Raw genomic sequence first — 19,622 nt, 5'->3', positions numbered from 1 at the left:
TTTATGACTTTCCTTCTAGCCATTTTTCTCTGCATATATATGTAATTTTAAACAAAATTGGGATCAAACTATATATGCAGTTCTTAGCCTACTTTTCACTCATTATTACGGATATTTCTATGTTCTTAATATTTGAAAACACGATTGTAATAGCTGTATAATATGTGCATCACATGGCTGTGGTATCATCTAGTTAATCATTTCGCTAATTTTGGGCATTTCAGTTTTTTTCCAATTTTTCTCCTTATTATAAATAACATTGCCATGGACATCGTTCCACATAAATCTTAGTCCGGATTTCTCTTTCCTTAGCACAGAGTCCCAGAAGTGGAATTACTGGGTCACAGAGTGTAAACATTTTTAAAGGCTCTGTGGAGCAGTTTGAACTGGGAGCAAATCTATTGATTCCCAGAAACTACTGAACACAGAAATCCTCTCCAGTCCAAACCTGAACCAAGAAGTTGGACACACACACCCCCACCTGTGACAATGCCACATCTAACTGGGTGTTTAATGAATGTTTTTTGATGGATAAAGGAAAAGGATGTACCAAGCTCTGTAATTCATTAGAGTAAGGAAATAGGGCAGTTACAGCTTAACTGTATCCTATTCGACTATCCCCACCAACCACCATCTCCGGCAGGTAAACCAGGGCATCCAAACTTCGAGACCCACCAAATGATCCCTCAACCCGTTCCTGTGGGCATAAGGCTGCTCCCCCTCATCTCCTGCCCTTTTTTTCCTGATTAAAAAGTAATACGTATGGTGAATTTTTCTGTATATATTTTTCCTTCAATAAATAGTTTACTGTATAAAATACGTTAATTATGTTTACTCATTGACTGATCTCGCTCTAACCTTAACATTTTGTGATTATTAACCTCTATTAGATTTATTCTAAAACTCAAAAAAGCATTATCTAGCCTTTTTGAATATCAAGATTTCCCTAGTGTATTCATCGCTGCTGCATGCATTATTGTTCTCTGTTGCTGTTTTATGCCTTCAAATTAGGAAAATGTGAAATTCTGTGAAAAAAAAGACTTTGATCTTAAAAAGAAACTACCCCCTTTCTGTAGTAAGGAACAGATTGTTTGTTCTCCAAAACTTTCCTATCAAGAGTTTACTAGAAGTATGTGTACCTGTATCATTTTGATGTTTTTGTTAATGTTTCCAAACAATGTGCTTTGAAATCAGAATCATTTCTCTATATTCATTTTCATATAATTCTCCTGATGCTCTTCATCACACATTAGTGATCAGAAATGAGATGTAATTTCCATTCCCTGCCCATAAGAGCTAAGTAGGTATCATAATATAAGTTTAAGGGAGTTTTATTGTGCAACAATGAACTACTGTTGAGTTTGATTGATTGAAGATGGACCTTGATGTGGTATATTTGAAAGCAATTAAACAAAACTTACAATGCTTAACAAAAATATATTATTTTATTATTCAAAATGTTTACTTTTTAAAAGGAGTATTTAACTTTCAAAACAAATAAACAAACAAAAGTAAAAGTATGCATGGAGAAAAAAATCAGGAAAAATACATTCCAATCTGTAAATTGTTGTTATCTCTGGGGAGTAGAATTGTGGGGGAGAAGGTAATTTGCTGTATCATGCACCTCTGCAGTTGGGGGAATTTTTACAGTGTCATGTTTTATTTCAGTAAGCAGAAAAAAGCAATAGATAAAAAGTGCCATATATTCAACAAGTATTTTAAGTGCCTACTATGTACCAGGCATAACTAAGTGATCATTATAGAAATTTTGAAATCTAAATAAAAAGAAGACGTTGGGTATGTGCAACAGAGAACAATAATGAAAACAACAGAGCAGTTGGAGGTTTCTAAGGTACTTGTGGACTGTGAGACAGTGTTGCCTGCCTGCCTGCTGGGACTGCCCTCAGCCTCTGGCTCCTAGATCTGTGGTTCCCACTGGATGCCTAGTGTCCAGCTGAACTCCAATCTGGCTTATTGATTGGCTCTTCTCGTCGCTGACTGTAACCAGGCGTGTCTTAAGTGCTAAAACATCTCCTTTGCAAAGTAAAGCCAAGAGAGTGTGGGGACCCAGGCGCTTTCACGTGCTGATGGTGGGGATGTACTTGGTTGAAAATATCTTGGAGGACAATTTGGCAATATGTATTAAAAACTTTAAAAATATTCCGACTTGATAAAAATCAGAATAGTGGTTACCTTTAGGAGGGTTATTGGCTGGGAAAGGGGCTCAAGGGAGCCATCTGGGATGTTGGAAATGTTCAACATCATGATCTGGGTGGTGGTTACAAGGGTATTATGTATATGTAAAAAAAATCATCAATATGTACACTTAAGGCTTGTGCACTTTACTATATGCATTGATAAAATGTTTTAATTAGAAAAAATATGTTTGGAATTTTTGAACCAACAATTCCACTATAATATTGTATCCTATGGTAATAAAGATAGTTTAGGTTTAGTTCATTGTGTTATTCATAATGTTGAAAATTTGAAAACCTTTAAAATATCCAATAACAGGGAATGGGAAATAAATGATGTTCCATCCATTTAAAATCATATTATCAAAAATTTCTTATTGGTATTGGAACACACTTATGACATAGTGTTTGGTAACTAAAGTAGGTCACAGAATAGGAAGAAAACAATAACAAGGTAAAGACAAAACCAGTTTTGTTCCCTGGTGCTGTGGTGATTTTCCCAGTACCCAAAGAAAATGACTAGGTGACAATGGGAACCAGTCAAGCTTCATGGGCAAAATAACACCATCAACCATGGTTCTCCTTAGTGGAGATTCAGCTGTTTGTGGTGCAGGCACTGGGTACTAGGCATTGACCTAAGGTAGGCTGGTGGCACAACTCCAATCTCAATTAGAGATAATTTGGACTCGTTGAGGTTCTCCATTATTCTGAAGCTTCCTTTCTACCCTTGGTCAACTCAAGTCTGGGAGCTGAGAAGTGGGTGGTGATAACGAGGGTGGAGAGAGAATGGCTGGGATATATATATGTACGTGTATGTGTGCATTTGTGAATACTTCTGTGGTGACCATTTCAAATACGCATGAATGCATGTACAGGTATGTATCCATGTAGACATGATCCCTCTAGCCCACATTCTCAAATTTGGAATCAGGAAGGTACTATGATAGTTTAGTCAAATTGATCATCAAAATAAGGAGGTTATCGAGTGCTATGGCTATTCCCAGGGTGACTGTGTTAGAGACAGAGTGCCATCTGGCATTTCTCTAGTGGTCCAAAGGCTTCTGGGAAGCGCCATCATCATTGGTTTGAAGAAGACAGAGAGAAGCAGGCTGCAGCCCCATTGGCAAATGTTTCCTCACGCTATAAAACAGTTTTCAACCTAGGGCAACATTGTATGCTTGATTAAGCTTGCAATGAAAAGGATTTATTTTAAGCCATTTTAATAATTTCTTTTTTTATCAGAAACTAACCAAGCAGTTTTATACTAGCCTTCACTGGCATGAAAGACCCGTTCCTTCATCCAGGTGGCTTGCTTATTGGTAAATTTTACTATGAGCTTATTAAGGTATAAAATCCACATGTGTTTTCACATAAAGAAAATCAGAATGGAGCCCATGAAAAATCGCCTCTTGCTTTTTAATCGTGCAGCTCATTCTGAGTTAAAATAAACTTTCTTTTGGAGGAAAGGGGGTCTTTGTGCCCAGCTTGGTTGAAATGTGAGGTTTTTTTCCCCCTAGTTCCCATTCTAGTCCCTCCCCTTATCCCAGATCCCCTGTCCAAACAAGCACACCGTCTCTGGAGAGAAGACTGCTACTACCCTCTGAGCTGCCGCAGCGGCTGCTATTGTCACTGCTACTGGTCTCAAAGTCATTTTTAACTTGACTAAGAGCCTTCTGCGTTCCAAGTCCCATAAGGTACCCCAAGAGATAGCATGAAGGAAATATACAGTACAGAGTTCTTTTAAATAGCCAGCTCCTCTCATACTTTTTAAAATAGCATTTAGTTTTCACTCAGGATTCAGGAATACAGATGTTGCATAAAGCAAAGCTCGCCTCCAGTAAGGGCATCTCACTAGTTTATGGCTTTGATTATAAAGGTCAAATTACATATGACCTTTGTGTCAATTGATGGGTAATGTGCTTCTCTGTAAAGTGAAAAGGCCTCATGCTTTCCATTGAAACCAGCAGGGTAACAAGTTTCTATTTGGCTTCTTTAGGGATCTCTAGCTATATGGTGGCTGTCGGGGAGCCAAAATCTCTATAGAAGGTGTAAAACAGTCTTTTCCAGCCCATATAAAAACCTCTTTTCTTCAAGGCTACTTTCACGGAAACAAATCAGTTAATTATGAAGTACTCCCGAGAAATCAGTGCTGGTTGCTGGAGTTCTTCATGTTAAATAAATGAGATATTTAGAGTGGGGAGAGGAATAGATAAGTAAATAGAACTGAAGACAAACACGACAAGAGTATAAATATGGGATTTCTCTCTGCCTGTGTGGAGCTTAGGGAGACTCTGACACATAAGCCAAGCATGCTTAAGACGCACACCTCTACAATAGTGGGCATCTTGTCTCTATCTAGGACATATATCACAGATTTCTAAACCACAGTAGGGCTGCTAATAATACCTGACACAGCATTCAGCCTGGCCCCTGGGGTGCCCAAGTTCTTTACAAAGGGATTTTGTGTGTGTGTGTGTGAGGAAGATCAGCCCTGTGCTAACATCTGCCAATCCTCCTCTTTTTTTGCTGAGGAAGACTGGCCCATGGGACGCTGCCACAGCATGGCTTGCCAAGCGGTGCATCGGCGCGCACCTGGGATCTGAACCGGCGAACCCCGGGCTGCCACAGGGGAGCGCGCGCACTTAACTGCTTGCACCACCGGGCCGGCCCCCACAAGGGGCTACCTTTTTAACCTTCGGGAAGCATCTTTTCTTCCTTTGGAAGATGGGAAAGGGCAAGGGCCCTTGGTTCCATTTTCTGGATAAGGAAAAGAAGGCTCACAGATTAGCAAGCCAGAGGTGGAAAGAACCAAGTACTCTCCTTCATCCCATGCCTCTCAGGAGAGTTTTATACTTGATTTGGGGTTTTGTTTTTTTGGCGGGGGGACATGGAGAGAGGGCTGCAGCAATCATCAGGGGGAGGTGGTTTGAAGGAGACCTGGCAAGCAGAAGCTGGGAGCTCTTCCTCGGACAGAATGGATTCCTTCAAACACATAAATTCCCTGGGATGCCAGGCCCCCGGGGCTGAGTTTCCAGAGGGAGCTGGAGCCCACTGTTATCTGCTTCCTCACTGTCCACCTCCCTTGGCCACCAGGCAGGTGTCTTGGGGCACTCCAAGGAGGTCTCCTCCTGTTCTCCTGCTGTTTTGAGCACATCAGAACCACCCTTCTGAGCCAACAACATAGTGATTGCAGCCTAATACCTAATGGGGTCCAGAAGGAGGGGTTGGGGAAGGACTTGGCTGTTCTCCAAGATCAGAGACATTCCCAACTCATCCCCAGTTTCCCTTAGCAATCCACAGTGGATCTGTCAGCCATGACTTCCTCACTCTTTCCAAAGCTACTTGTGTTTTCCTCCTGTTGCACCTCTTGGGGCTAATGAATTCCTTAGGTTTTCAATATGCTATATAGAATAATATTCTTTTCAGCTGCCATAGTGGGAAGAGCACTGATGTGGGAGTCCAATAGATCTAGATTCAAATCCCACCTCTGCCACTTACTAGCTGAGTGACTCCAGGAAATTTTCATCCATTTTATGAGACTCAGTTTTTTCATCTGTAAAATGGGGTTATTGATACCTCCTCTTCCTGCCTTGTATGGCTGCTATGATGAGAAAATGAGATCCTTGACATAAAAGCACCTTGAACAAAAGCACAAACTGGAGTGCTGATGCAGAATCATATTTGCTTTAGCTGAATCTCCTTCTAGCTCTTAGGGGGCTGTTGGTTCTAGAATTCTCAGATCTGGTGAGTAAGGCTGTGTTCCCTCTCTCCATCTCTGCATAATTTTTTACACTCTGGTCACATCCCTTCCCAGCCTTCATCTTTCTAGACTAAAGAGTCTGCATTTGTTTAATCTATTTTCATATGGCAGCCCCTCTACCCTCCCCCATCCCCTTGATTATGGAGTGGCCCTTCTCTGGATCATCTCCAGCTCCATTATGTCATTCTGGAAGCACTAAGACCAAACCTGTACAAATGTTTGTGTGTGTGTGTGTGTGTGTGTGTGTGTTCCTCAGCTCTGAACCTCTGACTCTGCCCCCTCCCCAATTATAAATCCTAGAACAGGATGCTTGCCCAAGACCCTCTCTCCAAACTACAGAGAAGGTCGGTTGGCCCCAGGCTGTAGCCTCCCCCTCTTTCTCTGCGCAGCCCTGGCCCCAAGGGGCTAAAACGGCTCCCTGTCTGGCTTGGGAGGGGGGGAGGTGGATAACTAGGATGCGGGGGCCAAGGGGGAGGGAGGAGGGGGGGGTCTTGCGCAAGCGCACGCCGCTGCTCGGACTGCCAATGCTGCTGCCTCCCAGAGCAGAGGGAGGCAGGAGAGGAGGGAGGGAGAAGAGGGGAAGGGAGGGGGAGGCGGCACTTGGGCTGCAGCTCGCAACCAGAAGCAGTGTCTCTCAGCTCTCGGAGGGACCGGGAGCGGCAGCCGCGGAGTAGGATGCTGTGCCGGGCGCCCTAAGCGGGGGGCGCGTGAAGCAGCTTCCGGGGCCGGGGCAACAGGGCAGCTTTCACCATGCATCAGTCCCTGACTCAGCAGCGGTCCAGCGACATGTCCCTGCCCGATTCCATGGGTAAGTCTAGCCGTCCTTCCTAGGGGCGGCGGCGGCAAGGGGTGAGTGCGGTGCCCTCTGGACTGTGAGCGTCCTAGCCACCCCAAGAGCCAGGGAGCGGGAAGTGGGGCTAGGGGGGTCCGCGCGCCTCAGCGTCTGGGTCGTGGACCAGAGCCCCAGGGGAGCGGCCCGGCGGGGGCGGGGGCGACGCGCGGAGATTGGAGCGCCAAGCTTGCGTCGGAGTATCCCCGTCCCGGAGTGCGGGTGTGTGCGTGTTTGTGTGCGTGTGTCGACAGACTTGCAGCCAGTGGTAAATCCCAGTTGTCTGGGGATCAAAACATTTCCCTGCAACCTGCACCTTCGCTTTCTATTCGACGCTCCTTCTTTCCAAAGTCCCCATCACTTCTCAGAGCTCATGACTAACGATAATTAGAAGCAGGGTCCTCGCCCCCTCCCAACTCCGTCGAAGCTGCCTTGAAATTCAGAGCTGCAGTGGAGGGGGGGCTGACTTGCACCTCGCTGATGGGGGGGGGAGTTGCGCAACCCTGGGGGATGGGCGGGCTGGCGGGAGGGGAATTCCTAAGGAATCGCTCAAGATAGCCAGCCCTGCCTTCTGCAGCGGCAGGACCAACATTCCTTGAACTTGATTCCTATTCTGCTCCAAATGCACGGAATGTGCGTGTGTGTGAAAAAAGGGTGGGGGTGGGGGTGGGCAACGAGTGAGAGCACAAGAAAGAAAGAGCGAGCGCGAGCCCGCGCATCTTCTGAAGTCGCGCTTTTCCTCTCTGGGTGGAATGGAGGGGGAGGGGGGAACCCACTAGCCTGATTTGGTTCAATACCTTTCCTCATCAAAACTGGGGGACAGATACCTCCAGGCACCAATTTGGCTGCCCCTCGAAGCTGCTTTTTGGTAGTTACAAACAAGAAACAAACCCAGTCCCCCTCAGCTGTTAGGCACCTTCCCAAGCCCTATGATTTCACTGGGCGGAGAAATTAATTTGCAGCCCAGGAGAGCGGGAGGGGACTGTCAAACCATGATCCCACCTAATCTCAAAATTCGCCTCGGATACACTTTAACCAAATTGAATTATCTCTTTCCAACATACTTTACATTCTGCAAAATCCCTCCGTCCCGAATTCCTGCCATCCAGTCTGCTCAGGTCTTCTCCGATGAATTTGCGGGAACATCTCGAGGGGAGGGGGCTGGGAGATGGTTGGACCCCCTATGTGAGCTCCCTACTGCCTGCAAAAGACTCAGTCTCAACAGAATTCGTTCACCCGAGGGGCCCCAGAAAGTGTTATCTCCTAGATGGTGGAAAGATCCATATTTTCAATGGTTTTGCATATTCAGTATAAGATTAGCTTTTTATTATTATTATTTTTAAGGGCGTAGTTACTTGCAAAGTGGTACAAATGAGGCCAAGGACTCGGGTCTGAATCCAGAACCTAGCAGTACCAGATCCTACCTCCCCCCAGCTCTCTCTCCCTAACACACACACACACACACACACACACACACACACACACACACACACACACAGAATGCACTCCTCACCTTGGCCAGCTGTGGCGCCAACGCAGCCCTGGCTCCCCGACGCCAGGCTGTTGCCCGAGGAAGGGCTGGGTAGAAGAGTGCGAGGGTTCCGCAGCGCCCATTCCCGCAGGGAGCCACAACCAGCTGCAAACCACCTGTGGGGGAGTGGGCAGGTTAGTGGCCCAGGGCTTCAAGTGTTGCTACTTACATACGGCTCTGTGGGTTGGGGAATAAGATGAAGAGAGTTCCTTCTTGGGCTCTCAGGAGCCCTCAACCAACCTTGCGTGTCCCGAAAGGTCTGCGCAACAAGAAGCTAAGTGGGCTTCACCCAGCCCAGCGCAGACTCGACACTGCGGGAAAAGAATCATAGATCCTATATAGACGCGCGAGCCTGCTCCATGCATCACGCTCTGTCAAGTCCGCAGACGCAGATCACTAGCAAATTCCTGAGTCGAGTGGTAACCCTAGGTTTCCACAGTTTGGACAGGGGAGTCTCCCCGGAGTTCCCTGGCTCTGGTCCCGCACAGCCCAGGCCTGAATCAGCGTCTAGGCTGCTTAGGAACTACTCTTTCTTAACTCAGCTCTGGAAACGCCACTTTCCCTTGCATGGGGGGAAGAGAAGTGGAGGGTGGGTGGGTTAGTGTTTCAGCCTCCAAGGGCAGCATTTCTGAGGGGATTCCCTCTACAGGCAACACACAACCGCAGCCCAAACAGTAAAATTTAAAACACAGTCACACACTGCACCAAAGTGCCTGCACTCTCTGCTTGCTTGCTGGCTGCCTGGGGCTGTGTGGTTAGTCCAAGGCTTGGAGCGGAGCGGGGGCTTGCATGGCAACTTGAAGACGGTAATGTGACTCCAGCGCCCCTTCATCCCCTCCCAGCAACCCCCTTCTCTCTTTTGGCAACACCGCCCCCAGGCGCTAAGGCACCTCTACTACAGCAGGGCACTCCTTCCCTCCCAACTAACATTTGTAATTCACTGGTGGCCTTGGATGTCTCTGGTCAAAAAATTGCCCAAAGGGGGAGATTTCAGGAAGTGTTTGGGAGATCCGTAGAGCTTTGAGGCTCTTGTGTGGGCAGCTACCTGTTTCCACGGACGCTCAAGGCTGGGACTTCCTGAGACCCTCCCTGTGTGGCAAAGCTCACTCAGGTAAGCAAATCCCAATAGGTTCAAAAGATCAGCCCCAAGAATTTGCTAGTCATCAACAAGGTAGTGTACAAGACAGGATCCTGGGCCCCAATCCTTGCTGCCCTCTGATAGAGAGTACACCCTATAATCAAGGGGGTAGTCAAGAACATGTACACGGAAAAACACAGGTGAGCAGAGACAATCACCCTGCCTTCTGGCAGCACACACCTGGGTTCCTGTCAGATACAGAATCCTGGAGCTAGTGGACATCATATTTATTGTGGACCAGACCCACAATTACAATTATAATTGTAGCAGTTACAGTTAATATACTTATTGGATAAGGTATATATGAACTCAGAGATATGAAATAATGAGTGATTAGAGTAGGGTGAGCTTAATCAAGAAAAACTTCTTGGAGGAGGTGAGTTTGGAGCAGGTTCCAAAGGAGGGGAGAGATTCAGATTCAAAGACCACAGGGTAGGTAGGGGCTCTGACCAGGGGGAACTCCGGAGGAGGGAGAAGCTGGCTGTATTTGGAAAGGTGGAGACAGCAAATAATGGGAGCTTCTAGAGCTGAGCATCCTGGACATCAGGAATCTGGAGTGGAGGTGGGGCACTGCAGAGAGGGAGGTCTGCAGTGGTTCTGCAGGGAAGCTGCTGGGGGCGGAGGGGGGCTGGCAATGCCAGTGATGAGATTCCAGACTCTCCCACTGCTGTTGGTTGCAGGGGTGGTAGTGGTTGTTTAAACAGAAATATAGCGGGCATGAAGCAGACAGGCTAGTGAGAGAAATTGAGATTGTGACGCTAGTTGGCCAGAAGGCATTCAGTTCTGGGGAGCCCTCAGGTGAACCCTATTTTAAAAAATGAGTTCTATCAGTGTAGCCCATATTTATTCACACAATTCCCCCCACACCCTTTTTGATTAGAAGGGAAGCAATTCTGAAATGTTGCCTCTTGTTTATTCAACAAGTATTGACTGCTCACTAGATATCAAACACTGTGAGAGGCACTGTTTTCAAGTACGTGCTGCTTAATTTAACTACCTCATGGTGTCCAAGGTTTTTTGATATGTTGATTTACTAAACAAAATCAGAATAAGATGTTCCTGTGTTTACAGGAACATCTAAGGCAGGCCCTAAATTGTACTCTAATAAGAACAGAGCTCTCCTTCTCCCTTCTAAAATAAAACAACCACCAGGAAAATGTCCTAAGCAGACACACAAGCTGCCTTTTAGGAGCCTGGGCCACACCTTCAGAGAACAGGTGTGTCTTGCTCTAAGTAGATGTGACTTTTAAGCCAAATTGACACTGACGATAAATGGAGGGTTGATTCTTCACTTTTCACCCAAGGTTCCTTAAAATGGCCAACTCCTCAAGTGCAACTAGAAATAATTTCATTTTACCCAGTTATGGTCCTTATAGTGTAGTGTAAAATAAAGGGTGACTTGGGGCGGGGCGTGAGGAGACAGAGAATAGATATTCAATCTAGTGGTGAGACAGTTTTCTTAGGAATTTTATCCAAAGCAAATCCTCTCTGTAGGCAAGGCCCCTGTGGAGCTATAGGATTTTTGCTTGGGTTTCTCCACTGACTGGATTTTCAATTCAGGTTCTAAAGCAGGAAAAAAAAAATAGATTTTCAAATGATACCATGTGGTTTGCTGAGTCACTTTTCTGACCTGGCTCCTGTGCTTTTAAGAGTTAGAGTGATATTTGCAAAGGAGACCCAAGAGCTGTGAATAGGATCAAAAGCCATTTGTGGGGGAAGGAGCAGGAGAATGATGCAAAAAAAAATTAGAAAAACCATGCACACACACACTCCCCTAATTTAGTCTCTAAGGTTACATGTTTTCTGTGTGAGGTGTTGAGACACTTTCCTGTGTCACAAAGATACTCTTGGTGTCTCCAGATGTTGCCTCACTCTCTTTTGCCAATTTGGGGCAGGAAAGGGCTAGAGATGGTGTGAGTGACAAAGGAGAAAGGGAGACTGAAATGGGAGGTGATGTTGGTAAGTTTATGTTACAGCCCCTCTGTAGAACCAATTTGCAGATTCACTGAGAAGTATCTATCATCAAATGGACTTAGGGACTCTGGTTTAGAGATTCATCTAGGGCCCCTCGACATCAAGAGGAAGGATAACTAACCTTTATGTGAACTGGAGAAATATATCCTGCTGTCCCACCTCTACCCCTTGCAGTCTGCATCTCCCAGGCTCTGCTCCTCCCGATAACCACCAGTCAGCTCGCTATTTGCATCCTAAATAGCCCTCTCACACAAAGGGCCCTAATGTCACAGGTGTCTCAAGTGGTCCTTTATGTTTTTCCCAGGGAGGCTGGACTCAGGCCCCACAGGAGGTGAGCCTTATTTCCCAACACTTCTTACTTCTCCTCCCAGTGTGCGATACGGCGCTTTAGTATGTGGCTGCCTATAAAGGCTCTAGCCACCTCTACATTTCAATGTAAAATAGTCTTAGAATGTACCGTATTAGAAATGACCCTGATGAGTCACGTCCCTCACTTTCGAGGCTGACGTCAGGGAAGACCGCCAGCCCCTCCCACCTCCCTTGGAGCCTTCGGCAGGGACCGCACTGAGGAAGACAAGATGGATGGTGGGGCTAACCCAGGGTGGCACTCCTGACGCATTTCTTCCGTATAGGAGGGGATATCTGCTGGGAGCTGTATGGCCAGCCACAGCCCCTCCCTTTCACCACCACTAGGCCTCCTAGGTCTCGCTGGTTTTCTCGCCTCTTTCCCCCTTCCTTCATCCCCTCTCCCCTCCTTCCCAGTGGTGCAGTCTGGGCGGCTTCAATCGGCAGGCAGCTGCTTCCTGAGGCTGCAGTGAGGCCTCCCAGAATGACGGGGTCCTATGAACAGACCCAAGTGGCCTCTTTAGGCTCATAAATGGCAATCAAGCCACCTGGGTGGTCGACCCCCCATAAGGCTCCCCGCTGATTCATCCTCCCACTGGAGAACTGCACTCTCCTAGCGTTCCCCCATTTGCTTATTTATAGAGAACTACTAGGTGGTAACTCATCCCTGGTATTTCCTGTTGACAGCCCCCTCCTCCTGCCAGAGAAATGGACGCAGACTGTGTTGATTCCTTTAAAAAAAATGAAGTTGAAAAGCCAGTCGAGATACCATTTTTCTATCTGACTTAATAAGCCTGTTTTCGAGAAAAAAAATTGTTTTGCGCTGTCATGTCTGATAAGCACTGAGTAGGAGAACCCGTTTCTCGTCATTTATATTGATGTCACCCTCACATAAGCCCAAATGTGTAAAAGTTATAATCCTCCCCATCTACTTCCCCCGATACATATCTTTGTGGACTAATGACCTCCAAACACTTGCTTTATTACACACATTTGTTATGTGACAAATCTTGCCAACACACCATTTTAAAGTTTATACATGAGGTGGCAAATGTCAGAAATAAATGAAAAAAGAAATCCCAGCACCTGGTTTGGTTCTGGTATTTACACTGAAAATGAAATTTCATATCTCCAGTTTATAAAAAACCCTTCTTAGTTGCATATTGGCTTTAAAATATTTTCATTTAATACCTCCACACCTACACTTTCCATTTATCAAATGCCTTATAATTTGGCCTAAAAAACCACTCCACTAAGTGGGTATGACACATCTTTTATGGAATGCCAAAAACACAAAAATTTGGTTTGTTTTGTTTTTATGTAACTGGTAAAAGTTCTTCTGTTGTTTATTTTCAAACTGGATATATATATATATATATATATATATATATATATATATATATATTATGTAAACATGGCACCTGATGACTGCAAAAACTAAAGCTCCATCTGTTCCCCATAAGTCCACTCCCCAGAGATAACCCCAGTTACCAGTTGGAGTAGGAAAGGAAAACTTTCTTAGTGATTTTTTCTTTAAGTCCATCCCCTCTCCAGCCGAAATGAGCAATTTCAGTTTTTCTGTGTGCTTTCAGGAGCCTTCAATCGGAGGAAACGAAACTCCATCTATGTCACTGTGACTTTGCTTATTGTGTCCGTGTTAATTCTCACAGTGGGCCTTGCTGCCACCACCAGGACCCAGAATGTGACCGTTGGAGGTTATTACCCAGGAGTTATTGTAAGTATGAAAGGCATAGGTAGGTCTCAGGAGCTTACTGGCTACAGACATTCGGGTTCTACTCTGATGGTTTTCAATTCTGCTTGAGTGTCTAATGTTTGCTCAGTTTTCCTCCTTTATATATCTTGATATTTATATAGAGAGGCAACTCTGGGCCCATTAAGAAAAACACTGGACTGAGACTCAGAAGAATTCCAGCTCTATCCCTAACTAGCAGTGTGATCCTGAGCAAGTCAGCTCACTCTTGAAGACCTTGGTTTTCTGGTCTAGGCGATGTTACTAACTAGCAGTGTTAACCTGGGGCTAAGGTCCTTTCCTCTCTGGACATCTGCCTTCCTATATATAATAGAGGTCACCTGATCTTACCTGAAATCTGAGGATCCTTGCAGCTTGACACTCTGTGACCAACAGCACTGATCTCCAAAGTGATCCTGCACTCCTATCAGGAAAACTATGTGGAATATTTACTCCTAAAATATGTATATTTATTAATTTATTAATTATATACATGTTCATAAAACATACAAAAATGGAAATTCAAAAATTAGATAAAAATGAAATAAACAATAATTTTGAATATCTTCTTACTAACACTAACTAAAATTTCGAAGAATGATATGCACTTCATGTGAAGTCTGTCATTAAAGATAGTGGCTATAAATCCTTATTTCAAATACCCACTAGGTAATTTTGAATATTTTTGACTAACTTTTTTTTGTGTGTGTGAGGAAGATCAGCCCTGAGCTAACATCCATGCTAATCCTCCTCTTTTTGCTGAGGAAGACCTGCTCTGAGCTAGCATCTATTGCCAATCCTCCTCCTTTTTTTCCCCAAAGCCCCAGTAGATAGTTGTATGTCATATTTGCACATCCTTCTAGTTGCTGTATGTGGGACGCCGCCTCAGCATGGCCGGAGAAGCGGTGCGTTGGTGCGCTCCCGGGATCCGAACCCCGGGCCGCCAGCAGTGGAGCACCTGCACTTAACCGCTAAGCCATGGGGCCCGCCCCCTTGACTGACTTCTTATCAGATATAATTAGATCGTCATTGGCATCGTTGTTTTCTAATGTCGATCTCACAATGTGGCTGACAAAAGGCTCATCCTGAGAGTTAGAAGTATCAACTCTGCCATTTTCTTGTTGCTCACTTGTGCTTACATTATTGGGGTCATCTTCAATTCGTGGTTTCTCAACAGGAGTCTTTCCAAACCACCTGTCCATTTTGTCGGGACTAGTTTAGTTACAACTAGATAAGACAATCTGGGCACATGTAAAATGCCCCACCTTCAACCCTTTGCTGCTTGGAACTGCCCTCCTCCCATAGGATAGCTTGCCTTCTCATCTGACATTCACACCGAGAGATGGCGACAGGGATGGTCTGTTTATTGAATATTTGTAACACTTAATTTCTTTCTTACTATTTTAGATAAACAATATGTAGGAAACAACAGTTCGAATAGTTTCTTTCCATACTTCAGTGAATTGTTTTACCCACCCCCAGGGTGCATGCAATCCATTTTGGAAACTGCTGAACTCTTTGCATACAAAACCTCATTTTATATCAAATCATCATGTTGTATACTTTAAATATATACAATTTTATTTGTCAATTATACCTCAATAAATCTGGAGGAAAAGAAAAACAAAAACCTCATTTGGATCTACACACACTGCTGTTGAACCCAAAAATCCAACTCTGAAAGTTGGATCATACTTTTAATATCAATTAAATGACTTCCCAATTGTAATTGCTAGAGAGCAGGAAGGAAGTTTAGGATGGTTCATTTTTTTATATATTTTAGGATAGCAAAGAGGCCAGATGTATTGGTTATTGTTTTGTTTCTTTTCTTTTTTCTCTGTTTTTGGATAGATGGGGGTTGGAAAGAGAGGCAAAGGGAGGGGAAGGGATTAAAGATGGATGCCTTTGACAAGCCAGCGCTGTGAGTGACCAAGCCTGACGCCTGTTGCCTAGGTCACCCATTCCATAGTCAGCCTTCTCAATAGCCCTAGGAAAGCTGGGGCATGACGTGACCTGGTGTCCCATGAGCTGAAGGCTGCCAAGGGAAGTTCCTTCGCAGCTCTCAGGCCGGCAGGGCTCCCCGCAGCCAAGGGGAGATGTCCCACACACACCGTTTGGTGCCCTCTGTTTAAACATGTGATGTGAGAACTCACCCAGTCCACTTCCTGTGGTGAGGCAAGAAAACCAGTTGTCAGCAGAATTGAATTTTATTTTTAAACACAAGCGGAGGGGAGGAAAGGTGGGGGTAAGGTTGCATTTTGGTGGCTTGGAAAAGCAATTTTTAGGGTCTGTGTGACTTTGTGCTTCAGGTAGCTGCATTTAGTGAAACATTTCTGACTGATGAGCAAATGCTCAAGATTCAGACTCTCCATGGGTGAGGGGAAGGTACATTCTATGTCAGTTAAGAGTAGGAACTCCTATTCATGAACGGTGGCTCCGAACTTTCTCTGTAGAATATCTGACTGTGGGTGGCTAGGTTGGAATACATTAACAAAGGAAAGAGGGTGCATGATTGCTGTTATTCGAGTACCTGATGTTCAGCTAGCACTGGAAGTTGAAGCAGTGGGGGCGTGCGTCTGTGTGTCTGTGTATGTGTGTTTCACTAAAAGCTAAAATGGAAGTGTTAATAGGAGAGCTATCCCAGCTGACAGTGAGCCCCATGGTTTAACCTTTAAAAATGTGCTCTTACAGTTCCTGTAGATTGTTTCTTTAAAATGGGTTTTAATTATAGAAAGTGAAGGGGGAAGATTGAAGATTGAAAAGCCGAAAAATCCATTTGGATTTATAGGTCAGATCATGCTGTAACAAATACAATAACGACTCATACCTCTGAAACAGTAAACACCTTAGAATCCAGATTTACCCAGGAATGAAGTACTTCCACTAATGGAATAGTTTGGTTATTAGAGAGTTACTATATAAACTCTAAGCCAGTGGCTTCCCCACCGTGGTATGCATATGAATGACCTGGTGAACCTGTGGACAATGCAGAGCTCCGCTCCCCACCCCAGAGATTCTGATTCAGTAGGTCTGGGTGGGACCCAGGAACCTGAATTTTCTTTTTATGAGCTAACCTTTGATTGAAAAAGTAATACATGCTGAATTTGCCTTTTCATAAACACCCCAGGGGAATCTAATTCAGCTGGACCAGCAACCACCTGGAGAACTAAAACACAATAAATAAAGTATGCTTAGCAATAAAACCAGACCGAGCATAATGTGCCATTTTAAGATTCCAGACTGTCAAATTGGTCACTTTGAATAGAAATTACCATTATATAGAAGTGTAAAAAAATTTCAGGTTATTTGGAACTCTGCTGTTTTTGGACTCTGGTTAAATGTGTTAACAATACATGAGAAGTTAAATTTTCAAAACAGACAAAATAGGGAGCAGTTATTGGATTAAAAGAAGAATTACCATACAATGTATTTAAATATTGAGATCTTAGGCATTTTAAAATATAATTTTATTTGCATAACTCTAAGTCATATGAAACTTTTCTGAGTCATGTTTATTTTGCCAAATGAGATGCCCTTGTACAGTGAGATGCATTATGACAGAGTGTTAGCTACTCTACCTGAGCTAGAATGTAGGATCATCATCCTAAGACACATACACACACATACATCTTTAAAGATGTGCGAATCTGTACAGGCTGAACTGTAAAATTTTTTAAAAATTAAAGCTGACGAAAAAAAGACAAACTGGCTTAGGATTTTTACTGTCCTTGAATATTCAAGATATATTCCATTCCAGAAGAGTTCCGATGAGGTTTGTACTCTGGAGGCCTAAAAAAACAAGAGCCTCAGTTGTTGTATGAAGCTGAAAAAGGCAGGGGAGAGAGCCTGCTCCTTCTCTGTACCTCTCCAACCTTAGATCCAGGAGAATGAGGCCTTTAAATGTGTTTCCCAAGCAACCCACAAGATGGAGTTGGCCACCTGATCAGTGTGGAAAGACTTTCATTCTAGCACCTTCTCCCCAGCTGTTGTACTGTTAGGAATAATACCACCCTGAGGTTTCTTTCACGAGAGAAACTAGGAGTTTCTGCCCCCTTTCCTGGGGAAGTCAGTTAATGGAAAATTGTATCCGAGTTACCATGGGATAGTAGGAGACAGGGACAAGAGGGCTCATTCAAAACAATCAATAGTCCAGAAAGCTTCTTTAGGCCAGTGTGGCTTCAGCTTCACATGTAAAGTTTCTTTTGATAAATCCAACAATGTTTGGACTAACTTGAATGCTCAGGAAATATGAGGAGCTCTGGATAGTGGGATTTTGTGGTTTACTGTGAATTAGGCAGAAATTTTGTCCACTTCTTGTTGAAAATGTTTCTAAAATATAAGATCATTCTAAAATAAAGTTCCTGGGCCGGCCCCGTGGCTTAGCGGTTAAGTGCGCACGCTCCGCTGCTGGCAGCCCGGGTTCGGATCCCGGGCGCGCACCGACGCACTGCTTGTCCGGCCATGCTGAGGCCGTGTCCCACACACAGCAACTAGAAGGATGTGCAGCTATGACATACAACTATCTACTGGGGCTTTGAGGGAAAATAAATAAATAAATAAAATTATTTAAAAAAAATAAAATAAAATAAAGTTCCTACCTTAGTATGTACATTTCAAAGATGAGACTTGCATCTTGATTTGCTAGATAAGACTTAAAATTCCATAATGTTCTAACCTTCATTGGCTCTCTGCTGCCTCTTTAGCATTGCCATTCAAAGCTCCCTGAAGATGCCCTTGGCCTGGTCTCTCATTACCTCTCTTTTGCCAAAATTGTCAATTCATGGTCCCCTGAACATAACGTGGGCTTTTCTGCCTTGATGCTGTCACTCTTTTTGTTCCCCCTGGCCTAGAATGTCCTCCCTGCACTCTCTCTCTGTTTATCCAAATGCTCTGTCCTATCCCAACTTAAAGACACAGCTGGGACTTTACTCAACTACTGGGGTCCACAGTGGTGTCTACCATCTTTGAACGCCCTACCATAGATTCCTCCTATTCATGGTTCATGGAAAATATTCACATATACTTTGTGGCTTCTGTTGGACTATATTCTCATTTAGCTTTGTTTATACAGGTCCACAATCCCTTATGTGAACCCTTGGGCCAAATGTGTTTGAGAATTTAGACTTTTTTTTTATTTTAGAAAGATAATACAGGGCATATATCATATATTATCTAACATCCCAGTGGGGTCTTGAGAAACATCCCATAATCAAGCACCTTCATATTTCTATAATAAACTGTGAATTTTTACACTAAGTGGATAAAGATTATGAAATAACCTCACATCAGTTCAAGGTCAGATTTTGCCACCAAGTTAGTTACAAAAAAAACCCTTTTGGTTTTAAGAGCTTTGTGGATTTCAGGATTATGGAAAGGAATTGTGGATCAGTTTACCTAATTATGGCTCCTTGAGGCTGAGTCTCATGGGTCTTGGTATCATACTCCACTCTACCTTCTGGCCTCCACATCACAGATCTAGCACAGTGCCTGCCACAAGGTGGATGTCCAGTTAATATTTATTGAATGACTAGTCCTCCTGAGCCTCAGCGCTGGGTGTCTGGGGCAGTAGATGGGAATAAGCAAAGGTTATAGGGCCCAGTCCAAAAAGAGCCATTGAATCTGACTTCGATTTCTAATGATTTGTCTTTTTCTTCTACACTGGATGGCAGCCAAAACAAAGCAAACTGGTTATTTATTTAGGTAAGGGGTAAGGGGTATCAAGATGGAGGTCCAAAGGTCTGAATATCTCATGATTCCATGCAGTTCTCGAGGGGTGACCACAGAGCTTACTTTTCTGAGGCCTCATGAGAGCAAACAGCTGATTAGAAGCAGCTGCCCATTTTCAGGAAATTCTGTTGATTTTTCCTTCTCTGTTTCCAACCCCTTAGCTCTTCCTCAAATAGGACTTTTCACTCCATCCCTGCAGAGAACTTCTTCCCTGGGGGGACAGCGATAAAGGCCACTATTCTACTAACACTGGCCACAAATGCAGCAAAGTATGGCTGAAGGAACACCAGCTGTTAGACAGGAGGCCTGAGAACTAGTCCCGGCCCTGCCATTAACTTGCTGTAAGAGGAGACAAGTCAATACAATTCTCTAG

At 44.4% G+C, this 19,622-nt stretch overlaps 1 protein-coding gene across 2 annotated transcripts in view; it reads left to right on the top strand.

Moving 5' to 3' along the window:
* The first annotated feature begins 6,610 nt into the window (after positions 1-6,610).
* Positions 6,611-19,622, top strand: part of TMEM255A (transmembrane protein 255A) — a 50,042-nt gene continuing 37,030 nt past the window's right edge. For both annotated transcript variants that reach the window (XM_058536618.1, XM_058536619.1), the window contains exons 1-2: positions 6,611-6,763; positions 13,365-13,507. In XM_058536618.1, the coding sequence (XP_058392601.1) occupies positions 6,706-6,763; positions 13,365-13,507 (201 nt within the window). In that variant the 5' untranslated portion in view covers positions 6,611-6,705. The remainder of the gene's footprint in view (positions 6,764-13,364; positions 13,508-19,622) is intronic.

This window comes from Diceros bicornis, chromosome X (assembly GCF_020826845.1).
Source record: "Diceros bicornis minor isolate mBicDic1 chromosome X, mDicBic1.mat.cur, whole genome shotgun sequence".
In the NCBI taxonomy this organism is placed as follows: Eukaryota; Metazoa; Chordata; class Mammalia; order Perissodactyla; family Rhinocerotidae; genus Diceros; species Diceros bicornis.
The sequence above is the reverse complement of the archived record's forward strand: the minus strand, read 5'-3'. Positions and strand labels throughout refer to the sequence as shown.